Source organism: Monomorium pharaonis, chromosome 11 (genome assembly GCF_013373865.1).
Source record: "Monomorium pharaonis isolate MP-MQ-018 chromosome 11, ASM1337386v2, whole genome shotgun sequence".
Taxonomy (NCBI): Eukaryota; Metazoa; Arthropoda; class Insecta; order Hymenoptera; family Formicidae; genus Monomorium; species Monomorium pharaonis.
In genome coordinates, this window is record NC_050477.1 from 8,823,222 (window position 1) to 8,846,513 (window position 23,292).

At 27.5% G+C, this 23,292-nt stretch overlaps 3 protein-coding genes and 1 pseudogene across 8 annotated transcripts in view; 3 read left to right on the forward strand and 1 right to left on the reverse strand.

Moving 5' to 3' along the window:
• The window catches only part of LOC105840175 (thyrotropin-releasing hormone receptor), a 95,113-nt gene that overhangs the window by 51,606 nt on the left and 20,215 nt on the right, over positions 1 to 23,292 (reverse strand). For 5 of the 6 annotated variants that reach the window (XR_004965039.1, XR_004965035.1, XR_004965037.1 and 2 more), the window contains 3 exons: positions 3,078 to 3,279; positions 2,503 to 2,611; positions 1,624 to 1,845 (listed from right to left, as the gene is read on the reverse strand). Coding sequence is in view for 1 of the 6 variants with exons in the window: in XM_012687041.3 (XP_012542495.1) it covers positions 1,522 to 1,540; positions 1,624 to 1,845; positions 2,503 to 2,611; positions 3,078 to 3,279 (552 nt within the window). In the remaining 5 variants the exon portion in view is untranslated. Of the gene's footprint in view, positions 1 to 821; positions 1,541 to 1,623; positions 1,846 to 2,502; positions 2,612 to 3,077; positions 3,280 to 23,292 lie in introns of those variants that run through there. The other variant, XM_012687041.3, reaches the window with a different exon arrangement.
• On the forward strand, positions 12,230 to 14,527 carry LOC105831339 (cytochrome P450 9e2-like). Its single transcript, XM_012671399.3, has one exon. It carries the CDS (start codon positions 12,790 to 12,792, stop codon positions 14,308 to 14,310), a length of 1,521 nt encoding a protein of 506 aa, XP_012526853.1. The 5' UTR covers positions 12,230 to 12,789; the 3' UTR covers positions 14,311 to 14,527.
• On the forward strand, positions 15,311 to 18,390 carry LOC105831330 (annotated as a pseudogene).
• On the forward strand, positions 19,064 to 21,394 carry LOC105831338 (cytochrome P450 9e2). Its single transcript, XM_012671398.3, has one exon. The coding sequence runs from the start codon at positions 19,346 to 19,348 to the stop codon at positions 20,891 to 20,893; it is 1,548 nt and encodes a 515-aa protein (XP_012526852.1). The 5' UTR covers positions 19,064 to 19,345; the 3' UTR covers positions 20,894 to 21,394.

Genomic DNA, 23,292 nt, shown 5'->3' on the forward strand with positions numbered 1-23,292 from the left:
CTACGCGAAAAGGATGTGGCATCTCAATTTCTTTTGCGTTTGAATTATACACCAATAACACCTGTACAACTTATCAATAGTTTTTTTCTCAAGAACAAATTTTAACATTTCTGGCAGCGTTTCTGAAATTCTCTTTCTTTGTTATTTTAAGCTTTAATTAATTACGTTAATAGTAAATTAATTTTATGTATTGAATTTTTTGTAAAATGTTAGAAGAAAATCTTTTCCAGTTTACACTAGAGCAATTGTGTTTCTTAGAATATTACTTTTAAAAAACTTTCATAAACTTTTATTCCATAACTTATTTAAAATAAATTTTGACTTTGAGTTAACGTTTGCATTAAAAAGAAAGTTAAATATTACTTTGCCATCATTAAAATCTTAATTTGTCATTTTATATAAAATTAAATAGAAACATATTAATTTTCTTCGACAGATCTTGAAAACCTCAAATAAGTAGATTACAACTAGTAGCATTATTATTACATTTAAAAAAATGATGAAATTAATTTAATTCAATAAAGAAATGTACAAATGTAATGAACTAATAGTCGAAAAATTGTACACATTAATTTTATTATCTCTATATTATAAAAATTAATTATTTACTATTTGTTGATTTCTTGAAATGATAAGAAAATGATGAATTCTGCAATTATCTTTAAATTGGGTCCCATAATTTGAGAAAAATTCGTTCGTATTTCTCAGTGATAATTTTCCTACATTAATTTATATGTATATAGAATTAATTTTATGAGTACATAAATATTTTATACGCTCTTTGTTCTTCTCTCTCTCTCTCTCTCTCTCTCTCTCTCTCTCTCTCTCTCTCTCTCTCTCTCTCTCTCTCTCTCTCTCTCTCTCTCTCTCTCTCTTTCTCTCTCTCTCTCTCTCTTAAAGATCACAAACAGAACATTGGTTGTTACTGATGCAACAATTAGAGATTACAAATGCAATTAAAGTGAAAATTCAAGAATAAGGATATATGTGCATATTGTAGTGCTATTTAATTCCAAAAAAGATCTAAAAAATTTTTTTAAGTATAATAAAATGTAAAAATTTGACATATAAATATATTAAAACATGTAAATATTTCTTACTATCTTTTTGTATCCTGAAACATTTATAAGAATAAATAGTAATAGATTTTTACAAACATAACAAATCTGTTATTTACATACAGCAATTGTAAATCTACATTATCATACAATTGCATACAAATGCATGAATCTATGTCAGTCAAGTACAATATTTATATTTTTTTGAGTTTTATATAATAACATTTTCTTATTTTCTAACAAATCTTTTGTTAAATCTGTCTTCAAATCGACATTAAATTTAAAGTCACAGATGCGTAAAGCGTCTAACGAAATGATTCGCCCTTTCAAGACAATTCAAGTAAACAAGATCATCTTAAGTTTACTCTAGACTTATGCTCGCAAAAACCCCGTTGATTTGGGGTTAAAACTTCGGTTGAGACCAGATACAGAGAAGAATCATCTGTCGAGGAGTGTTGATGTTTCACGGGCTTACCGATTCCCTGATGGCCACCATTAACCAAAGATATAATTTGATTTAATTCTATAGAATCTTCAACAAAAATGGAATGTAAATTATATGTACCTTTGTGGACTGCAGTGATACCGAGTCATACTCTTTAGGATTCTGCGCAGTATCTGCTCAAGACATCGACGGAACGTGATGCCGCACATGGCGTACAGAAGGAAATTGATGCTGAAGTTTGTATAATAGAGGAGCATGAAGAACTGTTGAAGACACCAAAGCGTCTCTGGTGTATTCTTCTTTGCCAGAGTGAAGAAGAACACGCATAGGCGAATTACGTAGCTAAAATAGAGTGAGAAGACTCGTAATGCAATTACTATGAAAATTTAATTTTACTAAGAAATATTAACCGTCCATTTTCATCATAAACTGCAATTTACATCTACTTCATAATTTATTTTCTTTGAGAATAAACCGTAAGTTTTTACTACTCGTTGCAAATACTGTGGCAAAATTTTATTTATTACAACTTTTAAGAAACAAATATAAATTTTATTTAAAAAGTACGAATATTTGCATAATGACAGCATTTTATAAACTTGTATTTTCTCACATAAATGTAATAAATATTAAGTAATAAACAGTACAGTAACATTTTGCTATAAATTGAATAAAATTTGAATAAATTAAACTAAAAGCTTAAATGCATTTCTGTCATTAAATATGTACTATATTATTCGAATTAATATTATTAGAGTAATGCAACAATTTACACACGTAATGTTTCCATAACATTTCGAAAATATTTTTGCGTAGGCAATTAAAATTTCTGCAACGTGTATTAAGAAAACAATGTCTACAGTATATAATATAATCCAATTATACAAATTCAATCATATATATATGAGCTATAAATAGAGATCCGCAATTTTTACAATTATACAAGCATTATATGTAATTTATAAATAGAAATATAAATAGAAAAATGAAAGAGCTCACCTTGGTAAATTAAGTAATATAAAGACCGTGCTAATGAGCACGAGCATTTTAGTAATGCTCTCTTGATTGAATCTGGTCGATCCCAGATTCCGACAAGATGACCTAACATCTGCAAAATAAAAAATATATTTTATGTAGCTTTTGAATTTGTTTAAAGACATAAAAATAAGAAGCTTAATTTACAGTTTGAAATTATTATCTTCTTTTAACTTTGCTAAATGTAAAACTTGAAAATATATCTTCAGCTTTTCATCTTCATAACATTTGAAGCTTTTATTAAGTCATAATTTTAAGTTTATAATTTTAATAATAGTTATTTATGATTTTATAATTTTAATAAAATTTATGATTTTAATAACGCTAGATCACTTAATAATAGCTACAAATGCAAAAGACTATGTTTATAACATCAGAAGAAAATTACTTCGTAAAAGAATTGTCTTGAATTTCATAAAGGATTCTGCACGTATATTTTCAATGGTTATAATTTCATAAAAGTTCGCGATTCTTATCTTACAAGGTATGTGAGAGATTCCTTAGAAGCTCGAATCTCACATCGCAATAGACCAACTTACGTATACACGGGGCTTCTATTTCGGTCATCTGACAGACGTTCCGCGGTGTCGACGGCGGAGCAGATGCAGGTTGATGCCGGGAATGGTTTTTGGACGAGTGAAATGATGATTGCTGGGAAGGTGGTCTTCGCGTTCCATTCGTGCCAACGAGTGAAACTAGGTTCATATTTCCGCCGTCGCCGTTATTGCTGCTATTGGCACTCTGAAAATGATTTTGTAAATTTGTCTTCTCTGACATCAATAAAACCTATCGATCCCGTGTTACTTGCTACGCTGTTGATCTATTCACGTGTAAACATTAACTATCTTCGAGGAAGTTATTTTTTGGAATAAAGCAGATTTGTCACATAATTTTAAAAGTAATGCCGATATGTATTTGTCACTTTATATAAATGACTCCTTGGATTTATTAAATGACTCATGTTAAAGGAAAAATAAAGAAAAAGATAGTTACTATGCTAGTTTTAGGGTTCAATTTCTCAAACGTTTATTTTGTATTGTGCAAAAACATTAATTATTACAAAATATAAAACAATATTACAATTGATATTTGTGTAATATGCACATATCGCACATAATATTTTTTATTACTTGTGTGTCAAAATGTTAGTCTTTAAGTGTAAATTGACAAATGAGAAAATAACCACTTTTGATGCACAAGTAGTGAAAAAACTACCATCTAATAGAAGACAGTTTCAAGCTTATATTTGTATTTTATTTTTAGCTTTTGGTTAGAAAACAGCTGTCCAAAAGCAAAGTGATATACCTGTTTTTATATGACCATTTACTTAATTTTATTTATTGCATTACTAATATTATATAATAAATATTCTCGTGCACGTATATACTTAAAATTTTTTTAATATTATTTATGCATTGTAAATTTATTATAAGTGTAAAAAAGTAATATAATTAAAAATATACATAATTTAGTTTAAACAAGAAAATATAATTTATTTCAGAAAAAATGTTAAGAATTTGTTTTATAAATTTTTCAACTTGTAAATGCTTTTAAAAGTTACATAAGAAACAAGTTAATATTTCCTTGAAAATGTATATATGCATGTATATATAATGTAAACAAATTAATATTTCCTTGAAAATGTATTCATATATGCATATATATATGTAAATATAATTAGTTATTCCAGACATTAATAAATGATTGATTATTTTATAAAATTTCCTTTAAATATCTCATATGCTAGTCATAAGTTATGTAATATGACAAATAGCTATATCATTTTTCTTAATATATTTTGCTCATGAAAATAATATTAAGAATAGAGGAGAAAAGAGGGTTATAAGCCATCATTTTGTTTTATTTAAATAACTTAGTATATGTTTATGTAATAATTACATAATTCTTGTTAATACAAATTGTTATCCATAAAGTTCTACCAAGTTCTTCTATAAGTAACGAACATAATTAACAATTTATTAATGAGAAAAAAAGTTTGCGATTATAGAAACTGTGGAGGGATATGAACATTATTAACAAATATTCTCAAAATTATTTTTATTTCTAAAAAATAAAAAATTAACGCTCTTTGATAAATTTTAGATCAGTGTCACAAAACTGTTCACAGCATATCAATATGCTATGCAGTATATTTTTGTGATACTGATTGTATATGGAGTCCAATTTTTTATGTAAATTGATACGCTGTGAATTATACACATATGTGAGTTTTAAAAGGTGCGTGATAATAACTGAAATAAACATCAACGAGCAACACACAAAATACACCGTTATGCATATATTCACTGATGCATGACAACTAAACTATATATATGTACAATTTTTGCATAAAGCTCACTTAGACCGGTATTCATGGACAGGTCTTATATTTAAGATCACTTTAAGTACTGTCTTAAAATGTCATCAATCAATCACAAAGCTGAATTAGTATCTTAAAACATTGCTTCAGACGGATCTTAAAATAAAACTCGGCTATGAATATCGACTATAGTGTGTTTTTTAAAACATATTTTATATATTTTATACATTAAACATACATTTTCTTGAAAGGTACACGATGAAGGAAAAAGACTTTTTGATTTTTCTTACTACATATTTATATCCAATTAATTTATAATAAACTGCTAATGGTTTTTATTTGATTTAATATAAAACTCTATTAAATATAGTTTACAAATAGCATAAAATTATTTTATTTTAATAGATACGCGCGCGTCCCTAGGTACGCGCCATAACTCTTCATTGTTTTTCTGTTCGTCGATCAACACAGATCGGCACGTTGCGATGTTTTCATTTTTTGTTTTTTAAACTCTATTGATGCAACGTGTAAGAATGCACTACTACATAGTTAAAGTCTATCCGGACGAAATTTTAGGCATATCCGGGAAAAAATGTTTCATATAAAAACATATATAAAAATATATAAAATATGTCCATATATGTTTATATTAGTCTTCTTTCTTTTGTAAAATTTCTGTTCAATGTAAAAAAATAATAATCATACTAAAAAGATAAAAACTGATTTAAAAAATAATTTTTGCATTGCTTTTTTTAATAAAGCTAAGTATGAAAAATTGTCCGTATATAATAATATATATTTTGAAATATGTATATGATTATATATGAACATTTTTCATACATTTAAAAGAAACAATGCGGAACTTGTATTTTAAATTAGTTTCTGTCTTTTCAGTATGACTATAATTTTTTTATATCAAACAGAAATTTTACAAAAGAAAAAAGACTAATTGTATATATATATATATATGAACATATTTTATATATATTTATATATTTTTTTATATAAAATATTTTTTCCCGGGTAATTTATATTCAAATAATAAACACATGATTAAATTCAATATCTCGTGTATTTTTAAATATGCATTTATATTTTTAAAATATAACAATGATATAACAATAAATAATATTGTTTACAAAAAAATATACATTGACAATTGCTATTTCCTCGGTACAACAAGGAAAGGTAATTTATACAATTAATACAAGTGAAACAAATCAATAATTTATAACCCGCATTCGTATAAAGTATTAATCGAGTATGTATTTCAGGAATTGGCCTTAGGGTGCCAATCATAGTAACATATCACAAAGTGACTATTTATTTCTCAAATTATCATTTTTATTGTTATCACATTTAGTTAATAGAATGCTGTGTCCTCAATTGCGAACTTCTATTCACTTTGATAAATTTTCTTATCAGAATGATTATTATTAAATTCTCAAAAGCTTAGTGGTTATTATTCAATTCTCAAAGGCTGATATGGAAATGATATTCATTCACAACTTGAAATAAAAATTTCGTACTAACAAATACAAAAATTAATAAATAGTTATAAAATTAAATTGAAAAATACTATACATGTCTAATTAATATAAGAAGCTGCATTACATTAATTCATACTTTTTTAATTGCACTTAATCGAAAAAATTATTCTACATAAAGAAAACAGCTGCTTTTTATTACTTTATAAAAATCTATCCCATCTTCAATTTTATTACAAGTTATATACTAAATTTAAACATATTATACATCAATCAAAAATCCATATCATCTGTTAGCCTTCAACTCACTTGATTCACTTGACTCGGCAGAAAGTTTTGCACGCCAATAAAAATAAATTCACGATAGACGTCAACGATAGTATCATTCTAAAAATTTTATTATACAATTCTAAAAATAATCTCTGCTTTTAATTCAAATTTGGTTCTTAAATAATTCAGTGATTATTTAATACTTAAATTAAATATTAATTTTATAAAATTACTAAAGTGTTCCTTTAAGTTTAAAAGATAAAAGTGATTTACCTCTATTATATTAATTATAGTTTATTAAAATCGTGATACAGGAAGATTTAATAAAAAAATCAAATTTTTATGAGCAAATAAATTTTAACTAAAATTTATTTATGGTTATATTTTGTAGGTTGCAAAAATAAATAATGAATCAATGAAAATTAAGATAAAAAATTATATTGTATAATTAAAAAAAATGTTTACATGATGTCATTTTATTGAAAAAAATTATATTATTATTTTATTTACTTTCTAAACAGTTTAATATATTAATATATTTAATATGTTAATTTCTAAATCTTGACACTATCATATATTATAAATAAGACAAATAATCAAATAAGGATGAATTTATAATCTAATAAAAAAATAACCAAAATTTATAATTATGTTATTATTTTATTATTGTTTTTTTATTAGTCATGATAAATAAAACAATATTATACAATTATAGAATTATAAAATATAAACACACAAAAACTCATTGTACGATTGTATTATTTATATATCAAATAACGTAAAGAGAAAGAGAGAGAGAAAGAGAGAGAAAGAGAGAGAGAGAGAGAGAGAGAAATACAAAATAAGAATTGTAGAAGTATTATTGAAAAAAGAGATTTCCTTAATTATTAATTATTTTATTAAAAAACATTACATTTAACGTAATAATATTGGTATAATAAAAACCAATTGATTCCTAACCAAAGTTGTTTAAAAACAATAATGTTGCTTCGTATAAAAACATGTTTTCAAAGCACGGCAAAATATTATTTCAAGAGAATAGTCAATGAGACTGTACAGTCACATTGATGTATACGCATTCGACCCATTTTAAATTTGTCGTGATGTACATACATGCGGTAGCCAGTCGTAGAATTTCGCTCATGAAGCGAGTTTTCTCACGTTAGAAAATCTATCGAGTTGACTGTTTTAAATCAGATAGAAGTAGTGACAGTAATTATTAAAAATGCAATAATATAATTAGCCGTTTCGCATTTCTTTTGTTTATGTAATTCATTTATTATTCAGTTATTACTTTGACAATCAAGTGTGGAAATTGTTTCATTAAGCCTAACAAAAATTGTCTACAATCAGAAATCCTACGTATTTTTATCATCAATCCGAAAATGTCTGTCACGATGGAGCCGTCTACTTTACTTCTGACTATTTTAATAGTGTGCATTTGCTTCTATTATTTTGTTCTGAGTAAGTTAATTTATTTCGAGATTGAAGATCCCGCATGTTGGTAAATATATATATATATATATATATATAAAATAATCAAATAAAGTTTATTTATTTTACTAAAGCTTATAATCTCCAAGCTGATGCTAGAATTTTCATTATGTTGAATAAAAGACATTCTTTATAATAGAAGGATAATAGAAAGTTGATATTAAAATTGCGAGCAGAGAAATCTGTAAACGCGGATAAATGTTTATCAAATTAGTATAAAGTAGAAACAAACTATATATATTTAGAATTTATAAAATTTACTTTAAGTATAAAATCAAACTCCTAAATTATTTTCTTAGTCATGTTTTATTTAGAATTTTTATTTAGATAACATACATTTAAAATAAAAAAAATTTTAAAAAAGAGAGAGAGAAAGAGAGAGAGAGAGAGAGAGAGAGAGAGAGAGAGAGAAAGAATTTCCAAAAAAAGCGCAAAAATTGTTTTAGAAAAAATTTACATTTATTATATTTGTTGTAAAAAGAACTGATATATTAAACTAATTATTTTAATAGATGCTGTTATTTAGATATTATATATTTTATTTTAATAATTCTTTTAATACATTTGATTTAAGTTATAATATATTAATTATATAAATTAGTATAGTTAATTTTTAACAAACATAAATTTATAACAGATTGCTTTACACCATATATACTAATATTATAGAGAGCTCATTAACTTTATCATAAAATGTTATTTGAACAATTGTATTTATTATCTGCCATGCGCGCGAAGATTCGTAAAAAAATGTTAGGTCCGTAAAAAAATTTTTATTTTATTATCTTTTATTTATGTCTCATTTTGTATACATATTAACGGATGAAACACATTGTATACGTGTACATTCATACATCTCGTATACAAAAGCTTTGTAGAGAAATTTTGAACAGTCAATAAAGCGGTAGTAATAAATTCTATTCTGATGCATACTTCAACGTTGCATACTCATACAAAATGCATAGTCTAAGAAAGGGCATATTTGATATACAGCAGAGCTGGGATTTAGTTCCACATTTCGAGCAGTGGTGCAAGTTTTCGGCCGCCAGCACTAAGATGATCTCGATGGTAAGGGCACGTACACAAGTCGAGAACATCTTGGTACTGGCGGTCGAAAACTTGCACTACTGATTTCAAGCCGATTTTGTTATCGATTCCTACTGTCCCTTTCTTGCCACTTGTATCTTAATAACGAGTCACTGGATATTTTTAAACAAGACGAGTAACATTTTATTTTAGGAACGTTCCTAATATATGATAAAACTGTAATCGTCCTAAATGACGATATTTTATATTTATAATTAGCTGTTTGCTTTCCTTTGATTTTTGCTTTTCCATAAATGGATTTCTTAATATTAACAATAAAAAATACTTAATAATAAATAAAATGATAATAAAGACTTTACTATTATTAATTTAGAATTATTTTTAAAGAATTAGATATTAATTTAATATTGTCATTTAGGGAGATTACAATTTTATTACATATTTGGAACGCTCTTAAAAATAAAGTATCACGCATCTTGTTTAAAAACATCCAGCGACTCTTTACTAACTAAAATATGAGTTATAAGAGGAGGATAGCAGGCGTTGACAAGGAAATTAATTCAAATGTGCAACTAAATCCCAGCTCTGATATATTGTATGTATGTACATACATATACTGTTCATTTATTTTCACAGATAAGAATGCCTTTTATGTGTTGCAAATATGTATTATGCATACTGATATATCAGAAATTACCACATTAATATTTAATAAACTATTAACACTTCTCACCCGCGCATTCAACAACAGTGAATTTAACTAGCCTTGTAAATGTAAGTAATTTAATTTACAAAATTAAGTTATATTAAATAGAAGATTGAAACATAAACGTTAAATATAAATAATTTATATATAAATTAATTTCTAATTCAAATTAGTTTTGCGTATAGAACATACATATAAAAGAGTTGTATACAATTTTATATTTTTATTTTATATTTATACAAGTTTTACATGTTTATATTTAATAATATACATATGTCTAATAATTAAATAATCCCGTTATTAAATTACCGTGAACAAACAAAACTTGAATGATAAAAGAATTTATTTTCTTATTAGTTGAGAGATTGATTGAAGTTTATTTAGCTTTTTCAGCTATTATGTTTTACATAGATTTACATACATGCTTCTTTAACTTCCGTTTAAATACATCAATTCTTTCACAACTTCTAATTTTTGCTGGCAAGGTATTGTATAATTTTACGCCCTCGTAATACACGCTTTTTGCGCACTTTTAGTTCTAACGAATTTTATTGCAATAGTCCCTTCCTGTCTTGTTTTTCTTCCATTTTCATTACTAATTACTTCTAGTCTATCCATTCCTTAAGTAATTTGGCGCCAAGTTATGTAAAATCTCAAATATAAATATACATACATTATAGTGTAGTCTCTGTTTTATAGACATAAATTGCAACGTTTGTAACATATGTTCTATTTTGGTGTATCTATTACATTGTAATATTACTTGCATAGCCCGATTCTGTGCTACTTGCAATTTATTCAATTGCGTTTCTCCCATATCTACCAGTAGAGACCGGGAGAGACCGGGAGAGATGGGGAGAGACGGGGAGAGACGAGGAGAGACGAGGAGAGACGGGGAGAGACCATGAGAGACGGGGAGAGACCGGGAGAGACGAGGAGAGACCGGGAGAGATGGGGAGAGATGGGGAGAAACGGGGAGAGACGGGGAGAGACGGAGAGAGACCGGGAGAGACCGGGAGAGACGGGGAGAGACGGGGAGAGACCGGGAGAGACCTGGAGAGACCGAGAGAGACGGGGAAAGACGGGAGAGATCGGAAGAGACGGGGAGAGACGGGGAGTAAGAGAGAGAGAGAGAGAGAGAGAGAGAGAGAGAGAGAGAGAGAGAGAGAGTTCAATATATTATTGTCTTCTTAACAAAACTTTGATGTCATTTTTTAGATGTTTTTTTATACTTTTATACCTTTTTATTTTTTAATGTTAAATATTTTAATATTTTACGTTTTAAAATGAGATATTTTTATCAAATATAATTTATTTTTTAAAAATTACTCTCTTATTGGTATCACTATAAGAATTTTAAAATTTTAATTGAATTCCTTAATCTTTCGATCCTATTATCATTTTTAACTTTTTATTTGGCTGTGTACATTTCGTGTTATGCAAAGTTATATAATTTTGAAAATGTAGCCTCTTAAGCCTACTGACGTCTCGATTAATTAATATGGTTTTTTTCAAAATAGTTATTTGGTAAGTTGATTTTAGTAGTTTTACTACTAATCTATAATTTAAATTACACATATTATAGATTTCACTACACTTATATGTGGAAGAAATTAAATGTTGCATATTTGTTGACAAAAATATGCTTCTAAAAAAAGCATCGCGAAGTGTATCGTCAATTTGTAGAGACTTTTAGTTATCAGAGTTTTAATTCCTAACTTAATTTGTCAAGTCAAAAAAAATTATTGTTTCTCCTGTTGACAAAAACTCCTCAATAGACATTAAAAAAATAAAATTTATGATATTTATTGCTATTTTTGAAGCTTGCATCACTTTAGCATTAATTTTATAATGATATACGTGTACCAGCCAGTCATGAAATTGCTCGCGCGATGCGTCTAGATGCCAGACAATCTATTTAATCGTTTTCAATTAGATAGAAGTTCTATCTAATTAAATTGGCAAAACAAATAAAATAATGTAATTAGAAATTTTGTACTTCTTTCTTTTATCATTAACGCTACTCTAACGCCAAGTGTAGATAATGTAATGAATACCAGCATATTATAGGTATGCAATGTAAAAGTTTTAAAGTGTATAATTAGAAAGCTTAAACTTCCCAAATTTAATATCTAAAAATTTTAAGTTAATAATTGATTGAAGATGTTTTAATTTAATTATATTTCCTGAGAAAAAAATATTCTACTCTTAAAATATTAATTTCTTGCAATCAAATATATTAAAAGTTAAAAATTTGAAGAGATTAAATATTGATTATATATCAAGTTTTTTTTTTAACTATTATTAAGAATCAGCTTTATTATTTTGTTGCAAATTATATCTGAAAACTCTTTTACAATAACAAAAAAATTGTTTATAAATATTAAATAAATATAAACAATTTACATGAATAATTAGAAGAGTGTATTAAAACGCGTTAGGCGATATAGATATTACTAAAATGAAAACCAGTTTAATTCAATTCATTTAAAAAAGTCATAATATTTTTTTACATATTGATAACGAAATGTTTTCAAAGAACAGCAAAGTGCTTAATCATCTTATCAAGAAGATAGTCAACGTGACTTTATAAAATCTGCGAGTAAGCACTTCAAATATTATCATCAATTACATTATACGTACAGCGTCACATCATATGTACAACCAGTCGTAGAATTTCTTATGAAGTGCGTGTATCGTCTGACTGTCATGTAAATTGTGTTCAGTTAGATCGAAATTCTAACGACAAGTGGAAAAATAATTGCATCAGTAGAATTATCAATTCTGTCCTTCTTTCTCTTGACATCATTAACCCTTTGACAATCAAGTGCGGAAACTATTTTCATTAATTCAAAACAAAAATTGTCAACAAGAAGAAATCATAATCAAGAACATTAGATATAACTGATCCAAAGATTTTTATCACGATGGAGCTGTTTACTCTACTTCTGATTAATCTGACAGCGACTATTTGTTTGTACTATTTTGTCCTAAGCAAATTAATTTACTTCAAGAAATTAAAAATCCCGCATCTACAACCTATTCCAGTGTTGGGTAACATGGCATCTTTTGTTTTTGGACGTACGTCGCAGGTGGAACTCATACAAAAAATATACAATCTCTTCCCAGACACAAGATACTTCGGCATCTACGAGTTTTTAACGCCCATTGTCGTTATTCGTGATCCGGAACTAATTTCTGAGATTGCCATCAAAAAATTCGACAATTTCTGTGATCACAATGGTTTTGTGAACGAAACTCTCGACCCAATAGCTGGTAAGAATTTATTTAACTTACAAGGAGATCATTGGCGCGAGATGCGAAAGCTTCTTAGTCCAAGTTTTACAGCCAGTAAATTGAAGATGATGTTTGAGCTTATGAGTCAGTGCGCCGAGAACTTTGTTAATTTTGTAGCAACAGAATCTGGAAAAACCGGCAAGACATATAACATGAAAGATATACTTAGTCGATATGCTAACGATACAGTGGCCACATGCGCCTTCGGTATCAGCATAGATTCTTTTAAAAATCCGAACAATGAATTTTTCGTACTTGCCAGAAAATCAATGACTATTGATGCCTGGGTGTCTTTCAAGTTCTTCATGAATAGAAGCTTTCCATCACTTGCAAATCTTTTCAAGCTGAGAATCTTTGGCCCAAAGATAGAGAATTTTTTTAAAGATGTCGTTGCCAACACTGTAAAGGCAAGGGATGAGCAGGGAATTGCTCGTCCGGACATGATTCAGTTGATGATGGAAACCAGGAATAAAAATAGTGGACCCGAGTTTGAAATCAATGAAATGACAGCCCAAGCTTTCGTTTTCTTTCTCGCCGGATTCGAAGGTGTTTCAACAATCATGTGTTTTGCGACCCACGAAATTGCTGTCAATCCTGATATTCAGAGTAAATTGAGAGAGGAAATTGACGACGTTCTCAGGCAGACCAATGGCAAACCTACCTATGAAGCTATTAATCGCATGAAGTATTTGGATGCCTTGATAAACGAAACTCTCAGGCTATATCCGGGAGGAGCATTCATTGATAGAAGATGCGTCAAAGAGACTGAATTGCCACCAGCGACTCCTGATGGCAAACCGATTACAATAAAGCCTGGAGATACCATATGGTTTCCGAATTTTGCTCTGCATCGCGATCCAAAGTACTTTCAAGATCCAGACAAATTCGATCCAGAAAGATTTCTTAACAGTAGTGTAGATAATTTGGTATATTTACCATTTGGTATCGGGCCCAGGATCTGCATAGGTAATAGGTTTGCTTTAATGGAAATAAAAGTCATGCTGTTTTATCTACTATGGTTTTGCGATCTTGAACCCGATATTAAAACTAGAATTCCTATGGTATTCGAAAAAAAAACATTTGCCATAAAAGCAGATGGAGGTTTTTGGTTAAAGATACGTGCGAGAAATTCGAAGGCTTCTGTTACATAATATTTATCAAATGAGCACAATTAAGATACAGTGATCTAGCATTTTTATAATTCATTTCAAGAATCCAAGAATTATATATTTAAAGTTAATTCTTATATCCAATTTTTAAGTAAAATAATGACATTTAGATAATAAAAGTTTAAAACATAGTTGATACAATAGTTTACATTATAGTTTACATTACAATGTAAATTTATGTTAAATTTTAAAATATTTTTATTAATTTTATACATATTAATGTTTTATATCAAGTGCATTATATAAAAAATATTGTACAAACGGTATATTATTAGACTTATTGCATAATTTTACACATAATTTATATAAAATATTTTGAAAAATAACAATTTTTTAAATTATATCTAATTTTTTAAATAAATATAAAACAAAAGTTGCATTAAAAAGTTTCTGTTTAAAATGTTCAAAGAAATATTCACATGATTTTTAATTTTATTCCAATATGAGATTTTAAAATATTATTTTGATAAAATGATGTGACGTTACAACTACGTCCAAATGAAATAAACTCATAACAAATAAAAAAAACAAACATAACATTTTATAGCAAATAAATTACTTTTTACTTTATAATAATAAATATTTTCTAATATTTAAACTATACATATATACACACATATATATAAGCTAAAATTAGTATAAAGTTTAATACTTTCTTTAAACATGAAATAACATTATATCCCTTACAATTATATACTTATAATAAAAAGTACTACTTTGATTAAAAATTATAGAATTAAACGTTATATATGTTAATTTATATAAATTTATTTATAACTACTATTCTTTATTCACATACATACAGGCAGACACACACACACGCGCGCGCGCGCGCGCGCACGCAAAAACCATGCAAAATTGAATAATATATACTTATATATATCTATATATATACATATATGTATATCCTTCTATATATTTCTAGTTCTTATTTAATATAATTAATATGTTGATACTAAAATGTTTATATAATTCTTAAAGAAAGTATTTACTAATTATTTTTATTAAAAATGCATATCATTATTGTATCAAAAATTATTAATTAATTTGTAAAAATATGTTTTTATCATTGAAAAAATAAAGTCAGTCACTGTAAAATATACTCTTAACAATATGAACAATATATTCAATTTTTTATTTACCTCTTACAATTTAATATAATAAGCTATCCCCGGCTGTAATAAAATATATAATTTTATTATTACTACTAAATATTACTAAATAATTCATAATTAGTTCGTAGAGTGAATAACATAATACCGTATGTACATAACGCAAAAATATTTTAATATAACTTATTTATTTACAATAAATTTAAGTTTTTTAAAATTTAATATTTAACAATTTGTTTAATAACTTAAATATATATTTGTTTAAATGCTTTTTTCTAAGAAAGTGTGTGATTATCGTGACGGAACAGTTGAGTATCTGTTCTCTGTGTTAAAGATCCTTATCCATCAAATTAAAGAAGAAACAACGAGAGAGAAAGAGAGAGAGAAAAAGAGAGAGAATAAAAAAAAAATATTTTTCTTATTATTACTAATTTTCTGATTATTACTAACTTACTAATTTTTACAATCAGATACATTACATTAGAAGTTTACGGAATTTAAGTATTGATCAAAATTAAAATTATTAAATTGCTCGTCAATTTAATTTAAAACTTTTAAGTTCCGATTTTATGTGAAGATTGTGTTTCAACATCGAATATGAAGCATACGATTTGTATGATCTGGAGATTGTAAATATTAATTGTTTACATAAATTAGAAGGAAATAGATTACATTGTTAAACTTATAGTGTCAAATTTTACTTAATTTGAATCATCTTTAACGATTTTATAGGTCACCACTGTTTCCATTTAACAGAAAGATTGTATTTAATAAATCAACGATATATTAAATATTAAGTACTATAAATTCGATATTAGTCAAATCAACTACTTGATTTAATCAAATTAACCAAATATTAAATAGGACCAATAGGAAACTCAATGGAAATTAACAATGTATGTTACTAAAAAACGGTGATATTACTGCAATGAAAGTCAGTCAGTTCAAGAAAAACGATAATAATGTTTTGCATGTTGATAAAAGAAGGTTTTTGAAGATAGCGAAGTTTTTTATCATTATTTCAAGAAGTGAAATTATAACGCATATATTTATCTTAAATACATATGAATTACTTATATTATGATGAAAGTGCAAGAGTCGTAGAGTTTCTTGCATATCGCGTGCGTCTAGATTTTAAATGGTCTATTGAATCAAGATAATTGTCTCTAATTAGATAAAAGCTCCAACGACACTATTGATCAAACAAATGGAATAATAATATTAAAAATTTAATACTTTTTTGGCATCGTTAACACTATTCTAATAGTCAAGTATAGAAATTATCTTTATCAATCCGAAACAAAAATTGCCGAAAACCATAAATAAAACATGAAGTTTTTGTTTATAATTAATCTAGAAGTTTTTGTCACGATGGAGCCGTTTATCTTATTTCTGACTAAGGCGAATATTTATTTATGCTATTTTGTTCTAAGAAAGTCAACTTATTTTGAGCCTTTAAAGATTCCACATGTGCAACCTATTCCATTGTTGGGCAACATGGCCCCTTTTGTTTTCGGACGTATGGCCCATTCAGAATTCCTACAAAAAATATACAATCTCTTTGCAGACGCAAAGTACTTTATCAGCTTCTACGAGTTTTCAACGCTCATCTTCGTTACCTAATCGTTGAACTAATTTGTGAGATTACTATCAAACAAGTCAATAATTTCTGCGACCATCGTAGTTTCGTGAACGAAACTCTTGATCCGATAATCAGTAGAAATCTATTTAATCTGTGAGATCACTGGCACGAGATCCGAAAGCTCTTTAATCCTAGTTTTACAGCAAGATGAAGATGTTTGAAGTTATAAGTCAGTGTGCCGAGAACTTTACTAATTTTGTGGCAATGCAATCTAGAAAACTAGTAAGATATATAATACAAAAGACATACTTTGAAAATACGCCACTGATACGATGGCCATGTGTGCATTCGGCATCAGCGTGGATTCTTTTAAAGGTAAATAACGAATTCTTCCAAATAACGAATAATAAATTCTTCGTGCTTGGCAAAAAAGCAATGACTTTTGATGCCTGGATGTCTTTCAACAGTTCTTGAGAAGTGTTCTTCATGCACAGAATTTCCCGCTACTTGCAAAACTCTTCAAATTATATTAATTAAAAATGTTTAGCGCAAAAATAAAGAATGTTTTTAATTATATCGTTGCCAATACTGTGAAGGCAAAAAATGAGCAGTGAATTGTTTGTCCGGACATAATTCAGTTAATGATGGAGACCAGAAATAAATAATAGACAAATAATGGAAAAAAGTGGACTTGAGTTTGACATCGATGAGATGACCGCTCAGGCATTCGATTTTTTTATAAGCGGATTCGATTCTGTAACATTAGCTATGTGTTTTATGACGCACGAAATTGGTGTTAATTCTCATATTCAAAGCAAATTGAAAGAAGAAATCTACTACTGTCTTCAGACAGATCAATGGCAAACCTACCTATGAGGCTATTAATCGTATGAGGTATTTGGACGCAATACTAAACGAGACTCTTAGATTGTATCCGGTAACTTTTTTAATTAACAGAAAATGCGTCAAAGAGACTGAATTGCCATCAGCAATTCCGGATGGTAAATCAATAACATTAAAACCTGGAAATTATATATGGTTTCCAACTTTCTCTCTGCAACGCGATTCAAAGTACTATCCGTATTCAGACAAATTTTATCCAGAAAGTTTTCTTAATGGCAGTATATAGATAACTCGGTTTATATGCCATTTGGGTATCGGACCCAGAATGTACATTGCCTACAGGTTTGTCTTACTAGTAGCAAAAGTGATGCTGTTCTATCTGCTTTGGCGTTGCAATCTCGAATCCGATGTTAAAACAAAAATTTTTATAGTGTTCAAGTAATCAAACTTGAAAGCAGATAAAGGGTTGAAGATGCGTGCGAAAAATCCAAAGGCTCCTACTACATAATGTTTATCAAGTAAACATTGACAAAAATTAAGAAACAATGATTTATCGTATTCATCATTTATTTTAAACATGGAACAACATATTTAAAGATTATAGCTTTACAAATTTAGCCTTTTCTTTTTTTAAATGTGTAAAAAAATTAAAATATAAATTGTAGAAGAATTTGTTTTTAAATATTGTAAGAATGACGAATTTAAAATAATTTGCATGAACTAAAAATTAACGAAAAAGTTATTATTAGATGTCAAAAACTGTCTTAATTAAAACGTGACACTTCTCGTATATAGTTCTTATAATAAATCTCTTTCTATTACAAATTTATCTCTTTTATCAAATATTTGCTAAAGAATAATCAACTATATATTTGTTGCAAAAATTATCTCTGTAAAATCGCTTACAATAATATTAAAGCAATTTAAGTAAATATTAATTATTTATATGAACAATCTGAAGAAGATATTTTGTCGTACTAAAGTGTTGTGCAATAATATTCAAAATTAAAAGTCAGTTAATATCTAATCTAAGAAAAACAACAATATTTGCATGATAAAAATATGTTTTCAAAGAATGCAAAGTGCTTTGTCATCATCTCAAGAAGATAGTCAATTAATCAAAAAGATATTGAATTTGTGAGTGTAATAGTAAGATAATGCATCTGTGTCGACGCACTTTTAATACTATTACTTATAGTACATCGTGGCGTATGTGAAGCAGGCAGTCGTAGAATTTCTCGCGCGGTGTGTGCAACTCCCTGCCAGATAATTTATCAAGTTAACCGTTTCTAATTAAATAGAAACTTTAACAACGATTAGCATTAGTGCAATAATATAATTAGAAATCGTGTGCTTCTCTCATCACTAAAACTAATCTAAGTCAAGTATTAAAACTTTTTATCAATCCGTAGCAAAGATTGCTAACGATCAACAACTATAATCAAAAACAATATTCTTGTGAATTTTGGAAATTCCTGTAATGATGGAGCCGTCTACTTTACTTCTGACTATTCTGACAGCGAGTATTTGCTTATACTATTTTGTGTTAAGCAAGTTAACTTACTTCGAGCGACTAAAGGTCCCATACGTGCAACCTGTGCCATTGTTAGGCAACATGGCACCTTTTGTTTTTGGACGTATAGGCCATGTCGAACTCATACAAAAATTATACAATCTCTTCCCAAACGCAAAGTACTTTGGCCTCTACGATTTTTTAACGCCTATCTTCGTTATTCGTGATCCGGAACTAATTTCTGAGATTGCTATTAAACAATTCGACAACTTCTGCGATCACCGTGGCTTTGTGAATAAAACTCTTGATCCAATAGCTGGCAAGAATTTATTTAACTTACAAGGAGATCATTGGCGCGAGATGCGAAAGCTTCTTAGCCCTAGTTTTACATCCAGCAAGATGAAGATGATGTTTGAACTTATGAGTCAGTGCGCCGAAAACTTTGCCAATTTTGTGGCAACAGAATCTGGAATAACTGGTAAGACACACAATATGAAAGATGTACTTTGCAGATATGCCAACGATACAGTGGCCACGTGCGCATTCGGTATCAGCGTGGATTCTTTCAAAAATCCGAACAACGAATTTTTCGTGCTTGGCAAAAAAGCAATGGTTTTTAATGCCTGGATATCTTTCAAGTTTTTCATGCATAGAAATTTTCCGCTACTTTCAAATCTCATCAAACTGAGAATGTTTGGCCCAAAAATAGAAAATTTTTTCAAAGATATCGTTGCCAGTACTGTGAAGGTCAGGGATGAACAGAGAATTGTTCGCCCGGACATGATTCAGTTGATGATGGAGACCAGAAACAAAAATAGCGGACCTGAGTTCGACATCGACGAAATGACCGCCCAAGCTTTTGTTTTCTTTCTCGCCGGATTCGATTCTGTATCAACAGCTATGTGTTTTATGACTCACGAAATTGCTGTCAATCCTGATGTTCAGAGTAAATTGAAAGAGGAAATCAACAGTGTTCTTGTACAGACCAATGGCAAACCTACCTACGAAACCATTAATCGCATGAAATATTTGGATGCCGTAGTAAACGAAACTCTTAGACTGTATCCAATAGCATCTTTTCTTGATAGAATATGCATCAAGGAGACCGAATTGCCACCAGCGACTCCGAATAGTGAACCAATCAGAATAAAGCCTGGAGATAGCATATGGTTCTCTAGTTTCTCTCTGCATCATGATCCAAAATATTACCCGCATCCAGATAAATTCAATCCAGAAAGATTCCTCGACGGCAGTGTGGACAATTCAGTCTACATACCATTCGGCATCGGTCCTAGAATCTGCATTGGCAATAGGTTCGCCCTAATGGAAGCAAAAGTGATGTTGTTCTATCTGCTTTGGCGTTGCGATCTTGAACCCGACGTTAAAACCAAAGTGCCTCTTGCATTGGACAAGAAAACAATCACTATGACGGCAGAGAAAGGCTTTTGGTTGAAGATACGTGCGAAAAATTTAAACACTCCTGTCATGCAATGTTTATCACACGGACAAAGTTGAAGAATAGTGATTTATTTGAACTATGAAATTATACACTTAAAATTAAGTAACTTAGAATTTAGCTTTTTTCTCAATTAAATAATAGAAATTAAAAAATTTTATTTTATAATTACAAATTTATATTAAATATTTTTAAGGTAATACATCTAGAAAAGAATAATTTTAATTAGAATGTGGTACAAAATTGTGCAATATAAAATTAATTTGATGTTATATTGTTTAATCCGGTAAACTGAATTAAAAATGTAGTATAAAAGCTTTATTCAATTATTGAATGTTTTTGATGCAATTGTATGTATTTTGGAAATGATCATGTGTAAAGTACACTAGAAAAGAGTAAATATACCCATGTTGAAAGATAGCCCCGAATACCTTGACGTATATTATCAAGATTATCCTCCTGGGTAAGCTTCAAAAGGTTTTAACCATCGCTTGTAATTCATCAAAAAGTTATAATCAAGATTAATTTCATAAATAAGATGTATATTAAAAAAAAAAAAATTTATGCGTAAATAATAATAATAATAACAATAAAAGAAAATAATTTTATTTTGCGTAGACTAATATAAATATGGGGGGATAGCAAAATCCCTCTTGAACATAAGAACGTATTTTCTCTATAGGCAAGACGAAATTAAATGATTAAATATAAAATGCAAAATGTAGAAATAGATCATGTAAATGCTTCATCCATTGCATTGAAAAAAAGATGTTTGTCAATTAGCTTGACTGTGCATTCTATTATATATAAAAGAAGTAGTGTTATTTTGCTAAAAAGATGTAGAGCTAATAATTATTAAATACTTAAATATGCAAATAAATATTAAATTAACAAAATTTATTATAATGTAATCTTACATCTTAATATAACTAACGTTATTTTTCACTAAAATTAAAAAAGTATTTAATTATTTCACATTCATTGATCATATATTCCTGTACGCCGATTGTCAATGTATTGAACAAACTATTTTTTATTTAATTTCAACACATAACATATTTTTATTTTTATTATTGTTTTAAATAACAATAGTATACCGAACATAATAAATATTATTATAGATCATAAATATTATATTTATATATAGTATTTACATAAATATTATTATTTCTATATTTTATTATTTTGCTTTATGTTTAATGTTTTGTTTCATAATATAGAACACGTATTCTTACAAACTATACAACAATAAACACACTATGAACAAATAGAAGAATGATAATTTTATATACAGTATAATATATAAATAAAACTCAAATAAGATTAAATATTAAGTAATTAATAATATCGTTGCAACCGACCTTCGTTTATCATATTTCACAACGTTTGCAATTTATATTATAATATTAAAACATTACGTTTAAGATCAATCGCATTCATAGTTACTTATTAAACAAAATTAGCATTTGCTTAATAAAGCAAATATTAATAATGGTACGTTAATAAGAACAAATTAAATTTGTATTGAAATTATAATTACGGAACAAATTACGAAGTCATATAGCTTAATGACTAATTGTGAAATCAATTTTTTCTTTTTATGTTGATAACTTTTTGACTTGCAGATCATACTCGTCTTTGATACCATTTTTTTATATCAATGCATTTTTCCTTAACATATCAGATAATGTTGAACTCGCATTTCTCAGTAGAAATGCAATAAACCAATATAAAAAGTACTTACAAACAATTAATAAAATTTAATTTAAAATATATGTATAAACTTTTTATTACACATACTCCAAAATAGTAATAATGAACGATTAATTTTGTACCTGTGTTTTTAAAATTAACCTTACAATTAGAGCAAATCTATATTATAAGATACATAAAAATAATTTTAAAAAAAATTTATTTAAAAATGTATTTAAATTCAATCAAACTATAGTATGATTGAAGAATCAATATCATAGTTTGTGTTTAAATACATTTCTAACAACAGATCATGGAATTACACAAAATTTTTTTTTGTTTGTCATTATTTTTTCATCATATACATATGTTGATTATACTTTGTATATATATATTTTTTGTATTTAAATTACATATCATCGACATAAAATTTCAATTGCTAAGAAGTCGATATTTGGTCATAAAAAAATATGTATACTTTATTTCAATATATATTTTGATAAATAAAAATGCACTGAAAATCTCTCAAAGCAAATAAAATTTTATAGTAAAATATTTTTAACCATAAGAGACTTTTAAAGAACAAAATTAAAGTAAAAATACAAAAATATGTTCTACAAATCTATAATGTATAATACAATTATGAACTTTTTAAATAGTATACCTTAATTAAATTAATAAATATATAAATATGAAACATGTAAATTAATTTTATAATTAAATTATATTAAAAATCAATGTTTTCTATAATTAATAATCAATTTCC

What these genes read in the sequence shown, in the direction of transcription:
- LOC105831338 (XM_012671398.3), top strand. Translation starts at nt 19,346, where the DNA reads ATGATGGAGCCGTCTACTTTACTTCTGACTATTCTGACAGCGAGTATT.
- LOC105831339 (XM_012671399.3), top strand. Translation starts at nt 12,790, where the DNA reads ATGGAGCTGTTTACTCTACTTCTGATTAATCTGACAGCGACTATTTGT.